General features: G+C 39.7%; 1 protein-coding gene across 20 annotated transcripts in view; it reads right to left on the minus strand.

The window, feature by feature from the left end:
• CASK (calcium/calmodulin dependent serine protein kinase) overlaps positions 1–20764 on the minus strand; it is a 382103-nt gene that overhangs the window by 165516 nt on the left and 195823 nt on the right. For all 20 annotated transcript variants that reach the window (XM_060234164.1, XM_060234158.1, XM_060234148.1 and 17 more), the window contains exons 8-9: positions 12392–12514; positions 9615–9698 (exon numbers count right to left, since the gene is read on the minus strand). In XM_060234164.1, the coding sequence (XP_060090147.1) occupies positions 9615–9698; positions 12392–12514 (207 nt within the window). The remainder of the gene's footprint in view (positions 1–9614; positions 9699–12391; positions 12515–20764) is intronic.

A 20764-nucleotide genomic window follows, 5' to 3' on the forward strand; every position in this document is an offset into this window, starting at 1 on the left:
GTACTTCCTGTGCCACGGGTAGAGTAGTCCATCCCCCAGAGATAGGGGGTCGTACCCCCCTCTGGAGCAGAAGTTCAGGTACTTCGTGTTGCTCCTGGTAGTGAAGACATCTGATCAATCAGCGCATCCACACGTTCCTGCGGGAGGAAGGCTCTGCAAAGGTGGGTGTCCAAAATGGCTCCTATGAACAGTACTCTTCTTGACAGAGTGAGGTGAGATTTCAGTGTGTTGACCTGGAGCCCCAGGTCTCAGAGAAGCTGTAGGATGGTGTCCAGATGAGACTGTAGCGAGTCCGCAGTTGCGGCCACTACCAGCCAATCATCTATTTAGGGAAATATGATGATCTCCTGTAGACGAAGGTAAGCTGCAATGACTACCACTGTCTTTGTAAAGGCCCAGGGGGCAGCTGAAATCCCGAAGGGAAGCTAGGTGTATTGGAAGCGCTGGTTTCCAATGGCAAAATGGAGCTATTGCCAGAAAAGGGGTTGGATAGTAATGTGGAAGTATGCATCCTTCAGGTCCAGGGTTGCTATCCATGCGTCTTGCTAAAGGAGCGGAAGGATATGTTGCAGAGATGTTATGCTGAACTTCTTGTAGATGATGAACTTGTTCAAGGCCTGTAGGTCCAGAATAGGCCAGAGGCTCCCATCCCTCTCGGGGACAGTAAAAGAACGGGAGTAAAACCCAGAGTGGGAGTTTGGGGAGACCAGTTCTATGGTCTGTTTTGATAAGAGATTTGTGACTTCCTGCAGGAGGACTTCTGAAGGAGGAGTTTTATGAGATCTGATGGTGGAGGTCAGCGGATGAACTCGATCCAATAACTGTGCTCTATGATGGACGAAATCCAGTTGTCGGTGGTGATGTTTTTCCATGCAGGTGAGTACAGGTACAGGCGGGTGGGGGAGGGTGGTGGTATTGAGGGAGAATCAAAGGCCCTGGTTGGGAGTTTTGCCTCCCTTAAGTCTGCTTTGGTGTTGCTGTTGCGGGGAGAACTTTTGTTTGCCCGTATAAGTTGGTCTGGAGTGGCCCGAATGGGGGAGCTGGGCCCAAGGCTGCTCCGGGGGTGATTTGGTGAAGGTCTTTTTAGGCCAATACCTAGACCAAGGCTTGGTCTTCTGGCGCGAAGAAGTAGAGATGTCTTGATGCTCTTATCAAGATCCTGTAAGACCGTGTTTGTGGTGGAGCTGAATAAACCGTCCCCCTCAAAGGGGATATCCTCAATCCATGCCCTCATGTCCCGGGGTGGTGCTGTGATGTAGAGCCATGCATAGCGACGGAGGGTAACTGCTGTCAGAGTCTTGGCAAAGACGTCCAGCGAGTGCTTAGCAGCGTTAACCTGGTGTTTCGCTACAAGCATGCCCTCTTTTTGGAGACGTTTCACTTCTAGGGCCTTGTCATCTGGTAGAGAGGGCAAGACATCAGCCAACTTCTCCCAGAGGGCATACTGGTATCTAGTCATGCACACTTCATAGTTAGCTGTCTTGATTCCTAAGGCCTGCACGGAGTAGATCTTGCGCCTAAAGGAATCAAGTTTCTTCCCTTCCTTATCGAGAAGCATGGAGTGTGTGCACTTGCTCTTAAAGGAAGAAGAGACCACCATGGAGTTTGGTTTAGGATGGTTAAAAAGAAACCCAGCCTCCATTTCCTGTGTCTTATGCATGTGGTCCGCACGGGTGGAGATTGGTGTGGACGCTGGCTTGGGCCATGGGACCTTGGCTGCCTGAAGGAGCACTGAAATCATAGGCAGGGCTACTGGTGTAGATGTGTCTCTTTGAATGATGTCAAAAACTGTGTTGGTGACGAGAGGTTGTGGTTGTGTGACTGGTAGTGTTAAGGAGTGAGCCATACGCTTGACAAAGTCACCATAGGCCCGAAGGTCTTCAGATGGAGAAACCGGCGATTCCTCCATGGGGTGCTGTGGTGTAGATGGCTCAGTGTCGGAGTCTGGACAGTTGGGTTGATCCGAGTCCAAATTGAGTTCGGAGTGGGAAGAAGCCGTGTCAGGTTCTGACGGCTGCCGAGGCAAATCGGGGGTCTTCAGAATCTACAGTCAATGTGGGAGTATCGGCGTTGAGACTTGTTTAGGTTGCGGAGTGGTTGGATGCTCGGTCAGGCTTTTCAGTGCGGTGGGGGCCGGACCTCGGTGTGGGTTCCGATGGCATAAATGGCAGGATGCAGCGGACCGTGAATCCCAGTTTGGAGGAGGGCGAGGGAGCCATGGAAATCCAGATGGCATAGGATACGCTCCACAGAGGTACTGCCATTGGCTCTGGTCACAGGCTGTTGGTGGCGGAGGCAGCAGTGGAGGTGGAGGCTGCTCCCCCAGAGCCTTCGGCACGGGCACCTCTGCCGGTGTGAGTGGTCGGGGAGGAACTAACGGAGGGGAAGTCTCGCGACTCCACTGCTCTGGTTGGAGTGGAGGGCTCGGTTCAGTGCCAGAGGAAGTGGAATGAGATGACTGCTGTGTCAGGTCGATCTTGAAGTCCGAGAACTCCTCCTGGGGTACTTTTTGCAGGGGGAGCTGCTGGATAGGCGAGGTTAGCAGTTGCAATGGAGGCGCCCTGCCCGGCTCCACCAGACCTATCGGAGTGGAGGGATGGCTAGGGTGCTCCTAAGGGCTCTTAGAGTCCTTCTTGTGCTTCTTGTCCTTGTCCCTTTTATGCTCCTTGCCCTCCCTGCATTTCTTAGCAGGAGTGGAAGTTTCCGAGATGGATGCCGAGGTCCAGCATTTCCGCACCGACTGGTCAGTGTCAGAAGGAGCAAAGGTGGAGAGAGTGGGCATGGAGGAGATGGACGTTGATGTGTGTCTCAAATCGACTTGGAACTTCATCCCAGGGGTAAGTGCTGCTTCCATAAGAGCTGTGCAAAGTTGTGCGGTGCGGTTTTTTTGCGCCTGTTTAGAAAATTTTGCACAGTATGTGCAAGTCTCAGGTCGGTGTCCCTCTCCCAGGCAGAGTAGGCAAAGGTCATGGCTGTCGGGAGGAGGGAGTTTGCTGCCGCACTTCTTGCAGTGCTTGAAGCAACCCCACAATTTTTCCATGCACCCTCAAAAGGAGCAAAGGGGACTTTTCCCTGCCCCCGGGAGGGAGCAAGTTTAAACTCACACACTCAAAGTGTCCTTGTTCTTTTTGCAGGTAATGTTGAATGAGGAGAAACAACGATGGAGGAAAAGGCAATGAAGGTAAGTATCGATGAGAACGGTAAGGGAGATTCTATCCACGAGGCGGTCAGAAAAGAGCTGGTGGGATCCTCGTGCCCATCCCATTGGGCATGCGCGGTGGGGAGCTGTGCATGCCCGGTGGGAGGGGCGTGAAAATCCTTGTTTCTAGGCTTTGAAGTACGGATTGGGATTCGCGCAGGCACACTATATCCCATCAGTGTGAAGCACAGAGTCCATGAAGAAGATCAACAGATAAGATAAAGGTGTTGGAACAAGAACACAAAACCACTGGTAATAAGAACAAGCTGAGGGAGATGAAACAGTTAAAAGAACCAACTGGATCTGTTAGAAGGAGAAGAAATGCAGGAAAAAATTAAAATATTTAAAACAAAAACATGCTGAATTTGCAAATAAACCAGGAAGACATTGTTTTAAAAAGAAATGGAAAAAAGAAGGCTACTAGGAATTAGGAAAGAAACACAAATATTCTATTCAGAACAAGAAATGATTGAACAAATAAAAAGCCTCCTCCAATCTTTACAAAGAAAAATCCATAGATGAGGAAGAAATGAAAAAAAACATGTAACGGAGATACTATTTAAAAGTTTTATGTCCTAGTACAGAAAAATATTAGATCAAGTGATAGTAGTACAAGAAATCAATCATGCTATAAAATAACTCACAAAATATAAAGTCCTAGACCTGATGGCTTAACAGTAGCATATTACAAATGCTTTAAGGACATATTAATAATACCTCTCCAAAAAGCAATGAATGAAACATAGGAAAGAAAACAAATACCACCAACCTGGTGAGAGGCAAATATACTCTAATATTCCAATTCCAAAAACCTTTATTGGCATAACTATAACTTTAATACATAAAGAAGGGAATGATCCATTACTTCCACAATCTTATAGACCAAACATAGATTATAAGATTTTTGTAACAATAATGGCTGAAAGACTAAGGAAGTATATTCCAGAATTAATTCATGAAGACCAAACAGGATTTATCTCAAAAAGACATATGAAGGACAACATCAGATATTTGCTGAATGCAACCGAATATTCTAGAAGAAAAAGCGAAAAAATGGCATTTATATTCCTGGATGCAGAGAAAGCCTTTGATAATGTATCTTGGCTATTTTTGATGAACATATTACAAAACATGAATTGCAGAGATAAATTCTTAAATTGGATTCAAAATATTTATATTGATCAACATGCCAGAATTTTAGTAAACAACTTCTTATCAGAAAAAAATGGAGATAACAAAGGGAATATGACAAAGTTTTCCAATATCATTGCTATCATTTATTCTGAAAATGGAAATATTGGCCAATAAAATTAGAGAAGATAACAGTATTATTAGAATAAAGGAAGATAAAGAAGAATATAAGATAAAAAGCTATGCAGATGATGTCATCGTAACAATAATGAACCCAAGCATTTCCTTGAAATATATAATGGACCAAATAGCCAGATTTGGAATTCACCCTGAATATAAACTGAATAAAAAGACCAAGATAATTTAGTAAGATAATACTAATTAAGAACAATAAAAAATACAGAAATTAACAGGATGCATTGTTACTATTTATCTAACAGAACAAAGTAAAAATTCATATAAAGACAATTGTCAAAAAGTTTGGGAAACTATTACTGAAGATCCATAAAGATGGGAAAAAATTTAAAATTTCATGGCTAGGTACAATTTCTATTAAAATGAACATATTACCAAAGTTGATCTTCTTGTTTCAAATGCTACCATTTGATATAGATGAAAAGCTTCTAAAAAGGGCAGGAAATGATAAAAGTATTAATATGGAATAGAAAAATCAATAAGAAGATTTAAAATATTATAGGATGGGGAGAAAAAGAGGAGGCCTGGCAGTACCAAATATTAAATTATACCACCAAGCAGCTGCATTGGTTTGGATCTCAGAATGGATCACAAATCTAAACAGGAGGAACATCAAATTGGAAATAGCTGATACAGAATAAGGAATCCACAATTATTTATGGATTAATAAATTATTTAAAATGATTCAAAGACAAGATGGCAGCCATATCTGAGGGACAGACTATTAAGAATATGGTTTCAATGTAAAAACAGAGTGAGTCCACCCACTTTGCCACTGACATCTCCAATTAATGTTTATTGTGACAGAAGTACTGGGGTGGGGGGAGAGATAATATAATTTATGATTACATGACAACATGAGGGAAAATTAAATCTGGGCAAGAAGTTCATAACAAAGGAACGAACATCCAGTAACTGACATACTACCAAATGGTATCTAAATATAAAGAATCAACAGCAAAAGAAGAAGGTTGCTTAAGAAAGAAAAAAACCTGTGAACAACTAATTACAGGAGACCTAAAACATTTTATTAGGAAAATATATGAAATGCTATTGCAATACCAAATAAAGCAGCAAATGAATGTATGATTAAATGGGTGAAAATTTTTGAAGAGAATATTTCTATGAGCCAGTGAGAAAATTTATGGATTAAAGAAATCAAATTTAGTGAGTCCCAAATATTAAGGGAAAACTGGTATAAAATGTTTTAGATGGTACATTACACCTAAAGAAATTGCAAGAACCAATAAGAGCTACAACAGAAAGTGCTGGAAATGTCAAAGTACAGAAGCAACATTTTATCATATGTGATGGACATGTTAGAAAGCAAGACGATGTTGGGAAAAGATCAATAAAGAGATACAAAAGATACTAAAATTTATATTTGCAATGGACCCAAAAAACATGCTATCAAATATTTTATCAAGAAATATTACAAGAACACACAGTAAAACTATTTAAATATATGTAATGGTGGCAAGGGTGACATATGTGTCTAAATGGAAGGTGGAAAATGCCCAAAATCGACGGCATGGAAGAACAAATTAATTGAGTGTGCGATGATGGCAAAATTAACATCTTATTTACGTAATAGATCAAATTTAGAATTTCAAGCAAAATGGAATGCACTTTTTAATTATATAACTGAAAATTAGGTCTGAATTGTTAAAGCAGAGAATGATTAAGAGAAACAGTCAGGCAATACATGTTTGTAATAGTAAAATGTATAATGAAAAGTTAGAGATGAAGTAATGAAGAAATAATACATATAGAACTCAAAATTTAGAGTATTTAAAAATAAATCTTATGCAACCAAATAAATTCTAATTGATAACTGTAATAAATAGATCAATATGTAGTTTATGTAAAAATTAGATGTAATGAATAAAAGTAATTGACCATAAATGAGTGCCTATGTTCATGTTTATGTTTATATAACACGATCGTCTATGTATAGTTGCAGTACTGTATTGTATAGTCTCTGTTTTGTTTATAAATATAAAAACTATATTATGAAAAAAGAAAAAGCAATCCTACTGTCAGGCTCTGAAGTGGGCGGGGCATTGCAGCTTCTCCTTTTCTACAGCACCTGTGAGCAATGCCTCATCAACGGAGAGTATTCCCACACCCTGATTCCCTCTATTTCCAGTCTTTGCCTGCCCTCTGGTTCTGAGAACAAGACGTGGCCTCCTTCTTCCATAGCTGCCTCCAGGCAGGCCTTAGATTCAAGGGCAGCTTCTATCCAAGTGCCGTGGTTAAGCTAAATGCAGGGTTATGAATGGTTATGTGTTTTTAGATGCATTTAAATGTTCTATGTATATGTCCTTTTGTGGGTGTTGATGTGTTGGTATGTTTGTGGAAGAGCACCTCATTTCGTTGCTCTCATTTTCTTTTTTGAGAACAATGACAATAAATTTATCTATCTATCTATCTATCTTATAAAAGAGTAATTGGGGTAAGACTTCTTGGGCTTAATGCATCCCAAGCCCACTCAGTGACTGGCCTCCTGACCAATGGGCTATTACCATTTTTCCACCAAGTCTTTAAAAGCCTCTCTTAACCCTCCTCTTCAGGGCTAAAGCCCATATATTTCCCAGGGCTGTTTTTGGCCTGCTGGTCCTCCCATGTGCTCCAATAATTCTCAAAGGTTGCCTTTTCTTCTTCATTCTCCTATCCCTGCTCAGCTGACTCCTGGTAGTGTCACCTCACCATCCTTCCCCTACTCATCTGATGGTGGACAGGGACAGTCCCCTACCTGAACAGAGCCAGCTAGGTGCCATCATGGCAGGTTTGCTGGGCTCCTTAGAAGGAAGGAAGTGTTGAGTGGGGGTAAGATACTTCACCCCTGAACACCCAAACAGGAACATGTCTTTATGGAAGAAATTATCAATTATCTCAATTATTAGTTGAGCCTTTTAATGTTGAGAGGTGGAAGGATATCAGTCAAAGAACTAATCCAGAACCTTTTGAGTTTCATAAAGGTGAGAATGGAATGCAGATCTGTCGTTGTCATCATCATCACTAGAGGAGGAAGAGGGGGAGGAGACTGGATTTATACCCTGCCCTTCACTTGGAGTCTCATAGCAGCTCACAATCTCTTTCCCTTCCTCTCCCCACAACAAACACCCTGTAATATAGGTGGGGGTTGAGAGATCTCTTGATAACTGCTCGTTAGAGACCAGCTCTAAGAGAACTGTGATAGACCCAAGGTCACCCAGCAGCTGCATGTGGAAGAGTAGGGAATCAAAGCAAGGTCTCCCGATTAGAGTCTACTGCTCTTAACCACTACACCAGACTAGCAGGTACAGAATCCTAGATTATGTGGGGATTCAGGAACATAGGTCTAGCATGCTTGTGAAAGTGTGTTTTAACTTTTTGTAAGAGTACTAAAGATAGCAGTGGCACAAAAATGCAGGAGTAGTATTTGTTAAATCTAATAACACTGTTGACACATTCTATGGGAGCAGGAAGATGAAAGCTGAAGATTTTTGTTTAATTCTGGAAAACCCTGGCTTGGAATAATATGGGCCATAATAGAGAGGGGGTATAGGAATGTAGTCTCTTAGTGATGAAACAAAAGATTTGCAATATGATTCCAAAAGACCAGGGGCTGAATCCGGCCCCCAGAGGGCTCCTATTAGGCTCCCAAACAAGTGGTTGTCATCTGTTTGCTTCTCCCTCTCTCTTGCTTCTTTCTGCATCCCAGCTTTCTTTGCCAAGCTTGCTCAGCTGCACAGGAACTACAGAGCAAAGCCCCTGTTTTCTCCATTGGTTGAGGCTCCTCCCTTGGGGAGGAAGGGGGGGAGGAATAGCTTGCTTTGCCAGGCTCTCATAATCACACAGCAGAGCTACTGAGTCAAGCCTCTCTTCCTTCTATTGGCTGAGGCTCCTCCTGGTCCCCTAGGGAAGGAAGGAAAGAGCCAGAGCTTCTTTGCCCAGTTCCCTGGATCACATGGGAGAAATACAAAGAAAGCACCTTTAAGATCAACGAGTGCTAATGTTTTAAGCATGTTTTATTTTAAGCTTTTAAAAAATCTTTGTGTTCTTTTATAAAGTTTATATCTCTCCTATCTGGCGTTATATTTTACTACACACATGGCCCCGCCCGACAAGGTCTCATTTATGTCAGATCTCGCCCTCATAACAAGTTCAACACCCTTGCACTAAAGTGTCCTTCCCTGAAAGAGAAGTCTTTGTCTACTTTCTGGGAGTCAGGAAGTGGACTGGGGACAGGCAGACCTGCAGAAAGAACAACTGATCTAGCTTTGGCCTTAGAACCCCAGCTGCCATTATGGTGTGCCTAACCATTTGTTGTTCTATTAGATGGATAATCGGTACCAGGAACGGGGTTTTTTGGCAGAAAAAGCCCAGCAGGAACTTATTTGCATATTAGGCCACACCCCCTGACGTCACCATTGTTTTACACAGGGCTTTTTTGTAGAGAAAGCCCAGCAGGAACTCATTTGCATATTAGGCCACACACCCTTGATGCCAAGCCAGCAAGAACTGCATTCCTGTGCAAAAAAATCCCTGACTAGGAACATTCTAGTGAACAACTTTTTGTCTTTCTGCAGAAGCAGGGAGATGCAAGCACCCCCATACACAAATAATTTCTGAGCCATACTGAATTCTCAGATGAATAAGGCAGCAGTGAAATGGTATTATCACCATAATATCAAGTTTTCAACCTTCCTTTTTTGTCAAGATTTTATTGGGGGAGTGTGTCTATCAACTTTTTCTCTTGAAATGTGTCAACTGACAACTGGTTTGTTACCATTACAAGAACCTTCTCAGGAGGAGAAGATATAAATTTGGCTAGAGCTCCTGAATATTCCTGCTGTAGGCTTTGTACACCAGCAAACACAATCCATCATGACAGGACTGAAACGATGCAAACAAGAAAGCACTACCATTTAGCCCATTTTGGCTGCAAATAGAGAAGCTATTCTGCCCTAACTCCATACCTGGAACATTGAAATAATAAGTATACCAAAAAAGGAAATTTCTGAAAGATTTTCATGAGGATGGAAGCCACTAACTGGATCACTGGGAAGTTTTAAAATACCTAGCTGGCCTGTTGCTGCTTTACCTTCAGTTTTCTTCTTGCATTGAATTTTCTCAGCTGTTCCACAGTTTCTGGAAGGTGAATCTTGTATGCATAGCGATCACGTTCCTACCAATTAATAATAGAAATGTTAAATTTCTTGTGTGTCTTATGAAATTTAATTATTAGCTAAAACATATTTAAAAAGTGACATATTTTTATATTGGTAACGAATAGGAGTCTGCACATCAAAAATGTTTGGATTAACTTCAGATCTGAACATAAGAACATAAGAGAAGCCATGTTGAATCAGGCCAATTGGCCATCCAGTCTAACACTCTAATGTCACACAGTGGCCAAAAAAACCAGGCGCCATCAGGATGTCCATCAGTGGGGCCAGGACACTAGATCTGGATTTGGAGAGCATGTTTTCATTATCCTGATCTTCTGTGATTTTTCTTTCAAGGTACTTTTTTGGGTCCTGAAAATTCAGGACCATTCGAACAACTGCTGTCCTCATTCTCCTTCCCCCACCTCAAAGGCAGCAAGAACAGGGAAGAAGAGAAAGGAAGCTGGTCTCACCCAATGTTGTTTGGCAGCATCTCATTCTCTTTCCTTATTTTTAGGGGAAGGCTTGGCCTCTGAAATTATGGGAAATAATGGCCCTTTAAAATGCAAAACTGACAGGAAGAAAGTAAGTTCATTTGTACTGTACGGCTGGAGGTGAGTTTTATGGATACTACGGACCACAAAAAGACAAACAAGTGGGTTCTTGATCAAATCAAGCCTTAACTTTCCCTAGAAACTAAAATGACTAAATTATTGTGGCTTGGTTACATTGTGAGAAGGTAAGACTCACTGGAAAAAACAATAATGCTGTAAGTCAGAAGCAACATGATGACATTTAAACACACATAAAATTTAAATGGCAACCAATGCTGCCAAGCAGCTGTTTGACAGACAAGCTTCCTCACTGTCCCCTCTTGGTTCCTGTAACCTGAAAAACTCCCAGCATTCAGAGACATACCGTACATTCTTCACTTTCCCCAGAATTTGGGGGTATACTGGGTCATTTTTTAAATCTATGTTGATCTGAAACAGTTAATTTCCAGTTTATTTTCAGCTTAGGTATATCCAAACAAGTACAAATCAATAGTAACAGATTTTTAAGAAACAAGAAGAAAATGCACATAAACTAGATAGACAATTTATCAATAGTTTTGTGAACTATTAGAAGATAATTAGAAAAAAACCTCTAAAACCTCTTTGAAAGCAGTGCACAGAATACAGGATATTTTAAAAATGAATTCTTTTCTCCCCTTATCTGAGTCACAGAATCAGAAGTGCACTTGCATTTCAACTGAGTGCATGTATAGCTGCTCTGCTTCCAAAGTAACAGCCAACAAATCCCTTTGTGCTTGTCAAGACCTTCTTTAATTATACAGCAATTTCCATTATCTTTTGGAGAAGTATATGGATTGGGGATGAAGGCTTTTAGCAGGTAGCACAGTATTGCTAAAGTTAGTAGAGGGCTGCAAATGCTATTCAGAGGATCACATCTGCAGATTTCCAACATAATGAAGCAGATTTTCAGTTTATTTTATTTATCTATTTATTTGATTCCATTCCTATCTTACCTTTCCTGCAAACAGGCTCAAGGCGGGTTACAACACAGGTTTAAAATAAGCATCCAGACATAGTTCGCTCCTCATGTTCTCCTTAAATTCTGCCCTATACTGAAACTATGATATGACTTGTGAATGATAAAGCAGACGAAGAACAAGCTAAACAAGACGTAACCATATTTTGTTGCGGGTATTTACTATTCAAAACTTGCAGGCTCGAAGAACTACCTAAACCTTGCAGTTTCCAAAGAGGAGGATACTGAAAAAAGATTCTGTTGGCTTGTTGAAGTGGCTTAGCAGCAGATCAATGAGAGCTGGTGTTCTCTCTCTTCTTTCTGCAAACATTTAACCTGGTGGGACCAGAACCACCAGTCCTTGGGGGGCAGTCTTTGAGGATAGTTCAGAAACTTCAGTTGGTCCAAAATACAGCAGCAAGGGTCTTGACTGACTAGTATCTGCCATGATGACCACACTACACTTGTGTTTTGTCAGCTTTTAGTTTTTGCTTTTTTCTTTCTGTGCCCAATTCAAAGGGCTATATTGACTTTTAAAGCCTAAACAGCTTGGAACCAGAACACTTGAAAGACTACCTCCAACTGTATCAACCTTATGGCTTCTGATATACTGATCTATAAGCTTTTAAAGAGGAAGTTAGCACTAGGGATGTGCAAGGAAAAAAATCAGTTTTATTTGGATTTGAGTGTTGGGACTTACTTTAAACCCCTTCCTTTCACTTGAGACAGCTGAATAAAACCCAAATAATATTGGCTTTTATTTGGGTGGAGATGCTTTGGTAGCTAAGAAGGTTTTGGGGGGGCATTTGTTTGGTTTTGCTTATGCCGAATGTATACCCCAATTGACACATGGAGTAGACCAATATCAGTGACAACCTCATTCTGGCACTCAGTGCATCATAAAGTTCATTACATTCATTTCTTCTGGTCTGCCAGAACTTACTGAAATCTGTTCAGATCACAAAGTAGAGACTATTGATGGAATTTGTTGAAGACTACAGAGTTAGTTTTATTAACTCTTACCTAACAAAGGTGGGTATACCCAGCATTGTTTGAAGCAGCATGAACACAACTCACTATCATGTCTTGAGAAATGTTCCTTTCTCAGGGGACTGCATGTCTTTGTTTTATTTTTGTTCATTAATATTTTATTTATTTATATTGGTAGTTGACCACTACTTACCTTCAGCCAAGGGTGGTTGAGTGCTTCATAAACTGTTATTCTTTCTGCTGGGTCCAGCATAAGCATGCGCCGTACCAGATCTTTGGCACTTTCAGAGATATGGCTCCACTGCCTGGGATTCATCTAGGTGTTAAAAAACAAACACTAGAATGTAATTGGTACAGTTTCCTATAATGTACTGAAGAAACAGAATATAGTTAGAGCTACATTTTTAGTGCTAATTAAAGTTTAAGAAGTTACACAGATTCTTCTACAACTACTATTGCTTAGGACTATGAAAGACCTTCTACCAGTTTTGTTCTTGCTCTAGCCATGAAGCAACAAGTTGACTTTTCTGACACCATCAGAAATCCCCTTAATCCTCAAATACACACTTCCAAGGTTAAAACAAACATGTGAAATTCCATGCAATAAAAAGCAGCGGGGGGGGGGGGGGGGGGTTGAACAGAAAAAAAAAAATTGGTGGGGAAAGGGTTGAGCACTCTCCTTGCCATTTCTTTCTTTTTTGTCTTAAACTATCCTCTTCCAAAGGCAGTTTTTTTAAAAAAACAAACAAACAAAGGGACAGGGGAGAGTCAGGGGCCTGGAACCATTTTTAAGAATCTCTTTTGAGGAAAGGGATATCCATCAATGAAACCAACTTCCTCATCTCTTACTCTACACCAGGGGTGGCCAAACTTCCTTAACGTAAGAGCCACATAGAATAAATGTCAGATGTTTGAGAGCTGCAAGACATGAGTGTCAGATGTCTGAAAGTCGCAAGACATTACATGAACATCAGATGTCTGAGAGTCACAAGACATGGCATGAGTGTCAGATGTCTGAGAGCTGGAAGGAAGGGAGGGAGGGATGGAATTGGAAATAAAGCAACTTTAACTTTAAATGCATTCTCCAAGCTGCCAGCTGGCTTGGCTTGGAGAATTGATTTAAGGAGACAAACGCCTTCTCCAGGCCAGTCAACAGGGCAGTGGGGGCTTCAAGAGTCACACAATATGTGTGAAAGAGCCACATGTGGCTCCCGAGCCAGTTTGGTCACCCCTGCCCTACACTGTAGCAAAAATGCTGCTCCAAATGCTGCTTGGGGACTGGGGAAAATTGGTGGCAATTGTGCTTTTTACAGTGGAAATTTTGATGGATCCAACCCAGTGCTTCATAACCAAACATTTTGTGAAAATGTGCTTAGTATCTAGAGTTGCCAACCTCCAGGTGGGGCCTGGAGTTCTCCTGGAATTACAACTGATTTCCAGACTACAGAGATCAGTTTCCCTGGAAAAAGACATGTTGCTTACCTGTAACTATTATTCTTCAAGTGGTCTCTGTGCATCATACTGATGAATGAAGACTAGCAAACCTGCCTACCTGGAGAAGTTGCTGCTAGAAGAAAGCTGTCTTGAAGGAGGGAATATGTAAATTACAAGTGGCCATCAGTTAAAACAGTTTCTTGAGTAGTTGGGAATCCCAACTACTTAAGAAACTGTTTTAACTGATGGCCACTTGGGACAGAACTAGTTGCAGGTCCAACTGTGAGACAAGTTGGTAAAAAGGGGCAGGTACAGCTAGACTAATCTCCTAAGATATTGCTGATGACAGGGTGACAGAAAATGGTTTTATCAGCTGTAGGTGGTCAATTAGGAGAAATAGCTGCAAGACAATGATGATTGAGGAGCACAGCCATAGAAGAAATTCTAAGATGGGAGGCGAGAGTTCACTCTTAATTTGTGACAAAGGCAGAGAAGGACTTCCACTTGTTATCATATGATTTTCTTGTGGGATGTTTCCTGACATTGAAAAGTACATCATTAAGGGCCTGTGACACAAGATCTACAAGTAGATTCTCCAACACCACCAGGTTCAAGATGCCAGGATGCAAAATCATTCCCTGTTATGAGAGGGGATGGAAGACCTTCAGTAGGTGGACATGAGCAATATGCTGAGCCCTGGAGAATCACTTCTGACATTGCCAAAAGGGATTGATGTGATACGGATAGGCATGAACCACGAAAGAAGCCAAAATTTGGGCTGAATTGAGATTTGGGACATGATGTCTGGCACATACATGGTCTCCAAATAAATCTCCAAGCTTTTGGGTGTAGTTCAGAAAAACGAAACCAACCCAGAAAACCCAGAGCATAACTGCTGGACAGCAGTGGAGATGGTGTTTTCCAGTCTTGGAAACACCAATAGGGCCTGCTCCGGCGGGGAGGGAGGGATATAAATAAAATTGATGATGATGATGATAATGGACCCTCCAAAGCTTGACAGGCCCCCCTGCCTGACAATAACAGAGCTTCCATTTGTTGCAATAGGATTCAAATACAATATTAGTCCAAGAGAAACGCACGTGTCCTTTGTTAGAAGAGGGATGGAGTCAGTGCTTTAGCTTGGTTGGGACTGCACTCAGTTTGGGGCCAAAAGACTTTGCTTTGCCCTGGGTCATTTGGCTTCTTCTTCTTTGTCATCCTCCTCCTTCCTCCCTTCTTCTTTTGTTGGTTTGCTATGACGTGGGGAAGGAAATTGGGATTGTTCTCTCATTTCACATGGGCTATTTGTTTAGGGGCACTTTCCTGCTGTCTGCTCTGCTTCCCTTCCTTTCCCCCCGTTCTATATCACACCCCAATTTAGGGTTGCAGTTGTTAAACCTTGAGGGATTGCTCCCTCCTTGATAGCCAGTCCCCGATCTCCCCACCAATTCAGTCCCCACCCTCCAAGTTGCCTCTCACCCCTCGACTGCGGGGTGACATGATAGAGGTTTACAAGATAATGCATGGGATGGAGAAAGTAGAGAAAGAAGTACTTTTCTCCCTTTCTCACAATACAAGAACTCGTGGGCATTCGATGAAATTGCTGAGCAGACAGGTTAAAACGGATAAAAGGAAGTACTTCTTCACCTAAAGGGTGATTAACATGTGGAATTCACTGCCACAGGAGGTGGTGGCGGCCACAAGTATAGCCACCTTCAAGAAGGGTTTAGATAAATATATGGAGCACAGGTCCATCAGTGGCTATTAGCCACAGTGTATGTGTGTATATAAAATTTTTTGCCACTGTGTGACACAGAGTGTTGGACTTGATGGGCCGTTGGCCTGATCCAACATGGCTTCTCTTATGTTCTTATGTTCTCTTTTTGAGGCGATCTCTGCTTGTCTGGCTTTTTGCCTGTTTCTGCCAACTTGCTAAGACCTCCACCTACTTAATCAGCTTCTTTGGACTTGTGCTTGTTCCGGTCTTTGTTGCCATGAGAGGGGATAGAATGGGTCATGCCTTTGGCCATGGAAGGATGCCCTCAGTTTCCTGAAAACCAGGTGGTCAAGGGCAACAAACACAACCTCCCCCATTGGAGGACGCCCCCAGCACATTATCATCAAGGGTCTTGGTGCTCACTTCCTCTTCTTCCTCCATGTCCATGGGGCTCTCAGCTGCTGTTCAAAAGTTTTTGGCACTGCCACCTAATCAGTAGTATGAAATGCTGTTTGAATGGGAGGACAGTGATGAGTGACTTAGAAGATGATGGTGGTGGTTCTGATGCATCCTCCCACATTTCAAGATTCCCAATGCCCTGCTGCTCCTGCTGCCATCAGTACAAATATATCAGTATTTAACATACTGGGATATTTTAGATTTTTCTTCAGTTGATTATAAAATGAAAACAAGAGTGTCTTTGTTAACACCAGGTTACAGATGTCAATGTTTTTTCTATACACAATTATTAGATTTAAATTTGATAAAAGGATGGGTGATTTTGATCAATCTACAACTGTATTTGAAAAAGAATTGTGTACAAATGACCAATGTGTTATTGATAAAATGTATAAACTTTTGTTGAAATTTGAAAAGGAAGAAGAACAGCAAAAAGAATTTATTATAAAGTGACTTGAAATTTTTTAGTTATTCTATACAAATGGAACAATGGGAACATTTACTGGTTTTTAAGGTTTAATTGTTTTTATGAAATTGAAATGTTACTGGTTTTTAAGGTTTTAAATGTTTAAGTATCGAATTGTTTTATACTTAAAATTGTTTAAATTTTATGCTTGATCAATTGTTGGAAGCCACCCTGAGCCACTTGTGGGAAGGGCGGGATATAAATCCCGAATAAATAAATAAAATAAAATAAAATAAATTTATGGCTAAAAGGTCTAAAATTTACCTTAAATTCTAATTTAAAAGTAAACTTTCATAAAATGATGTATCGATGGTATATCACTCTGGATAAACTAGTCAAAATGTATTAAACTGTTATGAATAAATGCTGGAAATGCCAACATCGTGGACATTTTATCATATATGGTGGACTTGTAATAATGCAAACAAATATTGGACACAAAACATTCAATTATGCAAAAGATTTTAAAGAATGATATACAAATGAAACCAGATGCATTTCTGTTGGGAGTAATGGAGCTTGGGAAGACAAATGGAACTTTGTTTTTGTAGATGACAACAGCAGCAAGACTGTTACATGCTCAAAACTGGAAAACTCCATGTATACCTTTAATAGAGAAATAGATGGTCAAAATGATGGAACTTGCAGAGATGGCCAAGCTTATAGCTTTGATAGAAGATACGACTTTATTTTATATCTACATGGAAACCTTTTATGGACTTCTTGAATGAAAAAGAAAAAAAATGAACTAATGACATGGTTTTGAAGATTAAAAGACACATACAATAAGTTTACACATAAAGGTGATAAACCTGCCTTGGTCTGATATTAGACTAACATTGTAATGAGTAAATGTTTGGATTCTGGTAGCGATGAGAATCAGATATTACTCCTTTTTAATTGTATTATCTGAATTATATTACCTCCCCTTTTTTAGGGGCTAATCTATTTTATTTTCTCTTCCTTTTTATTATCTGTATTAAAAAAAAATATTCAAATGTTTTTTTAAAAAAGATATTTCTGCACACTAGGGAGTGACCTCTGTGTGGTGGAGTGCCAGGTGTGCTGCACCCAGGTCCAGAGGGGCAGGAACACACACCAGTTTTTCATTGCCATTCTCTCATGGAGGTCGACTTTTTGGTCCAGACCTGGACAAGATCCTGGTGGAGACCAGAGATAAAAGGAAGGCCATGCCCAAGTTCATAAGTCGACATGATAAAGAATTTTTTCTGGTGTTTTAACAATTTATTAATAACATATGGTTACAACATTTAATTATCTTTTTCTTATACTAACCCATATGATATTTCACCCCCCCTCCCTCCAATATTGACTTCCCCGAAGTTATAAATTTGAGTTTAATTCTAAAGGTATCACTAACCTATCAAAATATAATACCTTTGATTAATACTAAAAAATTGTCCAATGTCTTTTTACGTTCCACTCTTTCTCCATATATCCTTTGAATTTCTTCCACTCCTTTTTGAATAAGTCTAAGTCATAGTCTCTTAAAGTTTTAGTTAATTTGTCCATCTCACTCCACAATAAAACTTTCACAATCCAATCCCATTTCTCTGGTATTGTTCCTTGTTTCCAAAGCTGCGCATACAATGTCCTAGCAGCTGAGAGCAAGTACCAAATTAAAGTCCTGTCTTCCTTTGGAAATTTTTCTAATTGTAATCCAAGCAAAAAAGTCTCTGCAGTTTTCTTGAAGTTGTAACCCAAAATTTTGGAGATTTCTTGTTGTATCATCTTCCAATACTCCTTCGCTTTTTCACAAGTCCACCACATATGAAAGAAAGAACCTTCATGTTTTTTACATTTCCAACACCTATCCAACATCTTTTTACTCATCCTAGCCAGCTTTTTCGGAGTCATATACCACCTATACATCATCTTAAAACAATTCTCCTTAATACTCTGACAAGTTGAGATCTTCATTGAGTTCTTCCAAAGGTGCTGCCATGTATCTATTTGTATTTCTCTATTCACATTAATTGCCCATTTCACCATTTGAGATTTTACTACTTCTTCTGTAGACCATCTCAATAATAATTTATATACTTTCGATAATTTTTCATTATCTCCAAGCAGGACCCTTTCCAGTTCTGTTTGCTCGCGTCTAATTCCATCCGTTTTAATATCATTTTCCATCAAGCTTTTAATTTGTTGCACTTGAAACCAGTCATATTTATTATTTAACTCTTCTGAAGATTTTAATTCAATTTTGTCTCCTTGAATCTTGAGCAGTTGATTATATGACATCGCTCTTTCTTCATCAGATTCAGCTGTTATTTTTATTACTTCCGCTGGCACTATCCAAAGCGGTTTTCTCTCGTCGCCATATTTCTTATATTTTATCCAAGTGTTTGACAAACTATTTCTGATATAGTGGTGAGAGAAAAAACCGTCCATCTTATGCTTCCCATAACACACATGTGCGTGCCAGCCGAATTTATTCCCATGAGCTTCTAACCATAAAGGTTTTTTATCTAACAGCATTATCCAATCTTTGATCCATGTCAAACAAACCGCATCATGATACAATCTTAAGTCCGGGAGCTGAAAAACACCTCTCTCTTTAGCATCTATTAAAATCTTCATCTTAATCCTTGGTTTCTTTCCAGCCCATACAAAATCAGAAATTTTCCTTTGCCATTTGTTAAATTGTTTGGTATCCTTCACAATCGGGATAGTTTGGAACAAATACATTATTCTTGGCAAAATATTCATCTTAATTGCAGCTATCTTGCCCAATAAGGACAAGTTAAGTCTATTCCATTTCATCAAATCTTTGTCCATCTTACACCATAATTTTTCATAATTATTTTTGAACAAGTCAATATTCTTCATAGTTATTTCCACTCCAAGATACTTGACTTTAGTCGTGACTTCACAACCCGTCACTGTTTGCAATTCTTTAAGTCTATTTGGTTGCATATTTTTACATAAAAATTTCGATTTCTCTTTATTTATATATAATCCTGCTAGCTCTCCATATTCTTTTATCTTAGCTAACAGCAATGGTGACACTTGGATCGGATTCTCTATTATGAACACAATCTCATCTGCAAAAGCTTTATATTTATAAGAGAATCCTCTGATTTTTAATCCTTCTATTTCATTGCCATTTTGTATTTGTTGTAACAGAATTTCAAGAGTCATTATAAACAACAATGGTGATAACGGACATCCTTGTCTTGTACCTTTGCTTACCTTCAACTCTTTTGTAAGATCTGCATTTATACACAATTTTGCATGTTGTTCCATATATATTGCTTTCGTCATCTTTATAAAATGTTCCCCTAAATTTATTTTTTCCATTACTGCAAACATAAAGTCCCAACTCAGATTATCAAAGGCTTTTTCTGCGTCTACAAAAAATAAAGCCGCTTCCTTTTCTGGATGTTTCTCATAATATTCCACAACATTAATAACAGTTCTTACATTGTCTCTTATCTGTCTTTTAGGGAGAAATCCGGCTTGGTCTTTTTTTTTTTTATAAAATTAATCAAATATTGCTTCAGTCGTTCTGCCAAAATTCTTGTATAGATCTTATAGTCATTATTTAGCAGTGAAATTGGTCTATAGTTCTTTACATTTGTGGCATCTTTATCTTCTTTGGGAATCAAAGAAATTACAGCTTCTTTCCAGGTATTTGGAATTTTTCCATTTTCTCTTATCGTGTTTAACAATTTCATCAGTTTGGGTGTTATCTCGTCTTTAAGGATTTTGTAAAATTTAGATGTAAATCCATCTGGCCCAAGAGCCTTACCTTCTTTCATTGCTTTTATTGCCGCTTCGATTTCGATTTTCTCTATTGGGTCGTTTAAAGTCTTTTTCATATACTCAGTCAGAGGTGCCACTTGGAAATTCCGTAGATACTCTTCCATTTTTCCTTTCCTTATTTTCACACCCTTAAATAAATTTGCATAATATTAAAAAAATTCTCTTTTAATTCTATCTTGATCTACTATTGTTTTTCCATCAGCCATAATTTTATTAATGGTTTTATTTTCTTTCTTTTTCTCCAGTTGCCAAGCCAAATACTTTCCAGGTTTATTCGCACTTTCAAACAATTTCTGTTTCAGACTTTTTAAGTTCCATTCTAGTTCTTTATTCAGCAAATGTCTTACTTGTGATTGTAATATTGTAATTTCTTTTATTAATTTCTTTTTTCCAGGCCTTTTTTTCAATTGACTTTCTTTTTTATTTATTTCATTTTGTAATGCTGACAACCGTTCTTCTTTGGCCCTCTTATCTTTATTGTTCAATGTGATTAGTATTCCTCTCATTACTGCTTTATAAGTGTCCCATACTGTTTGAAATTCCATGTCATCAGTTTCATTTATTTGGAAGAAAGCCGCAGTTTCCTTTTATAAAAATGTCACAATATCTTTATCTTGTAGCAAGTCCTCATTAATTCTCCATCTTCTTGTTTTCGTTTGCAATTTTGTAAGCCAACATATTGGGTTATGGTCTGCACAAAC

This window comes from Heteronotia binoei, chromosome 3 (genome assembly GCF_032191835.1).
Source record: "Heteronotia binoei isolate CCM8104 ecotype False Entrance Well chromosome 3, APGP_CSIRO_Hbin_v1, whole genome shotgun sequence".
NCBI classification, from domain to species: Eukaryota; Metazoa; Chordata; class Lepidosauria; order Squamata; family Gekkonidae; genus Heteronotia; species Heteronotia binoei.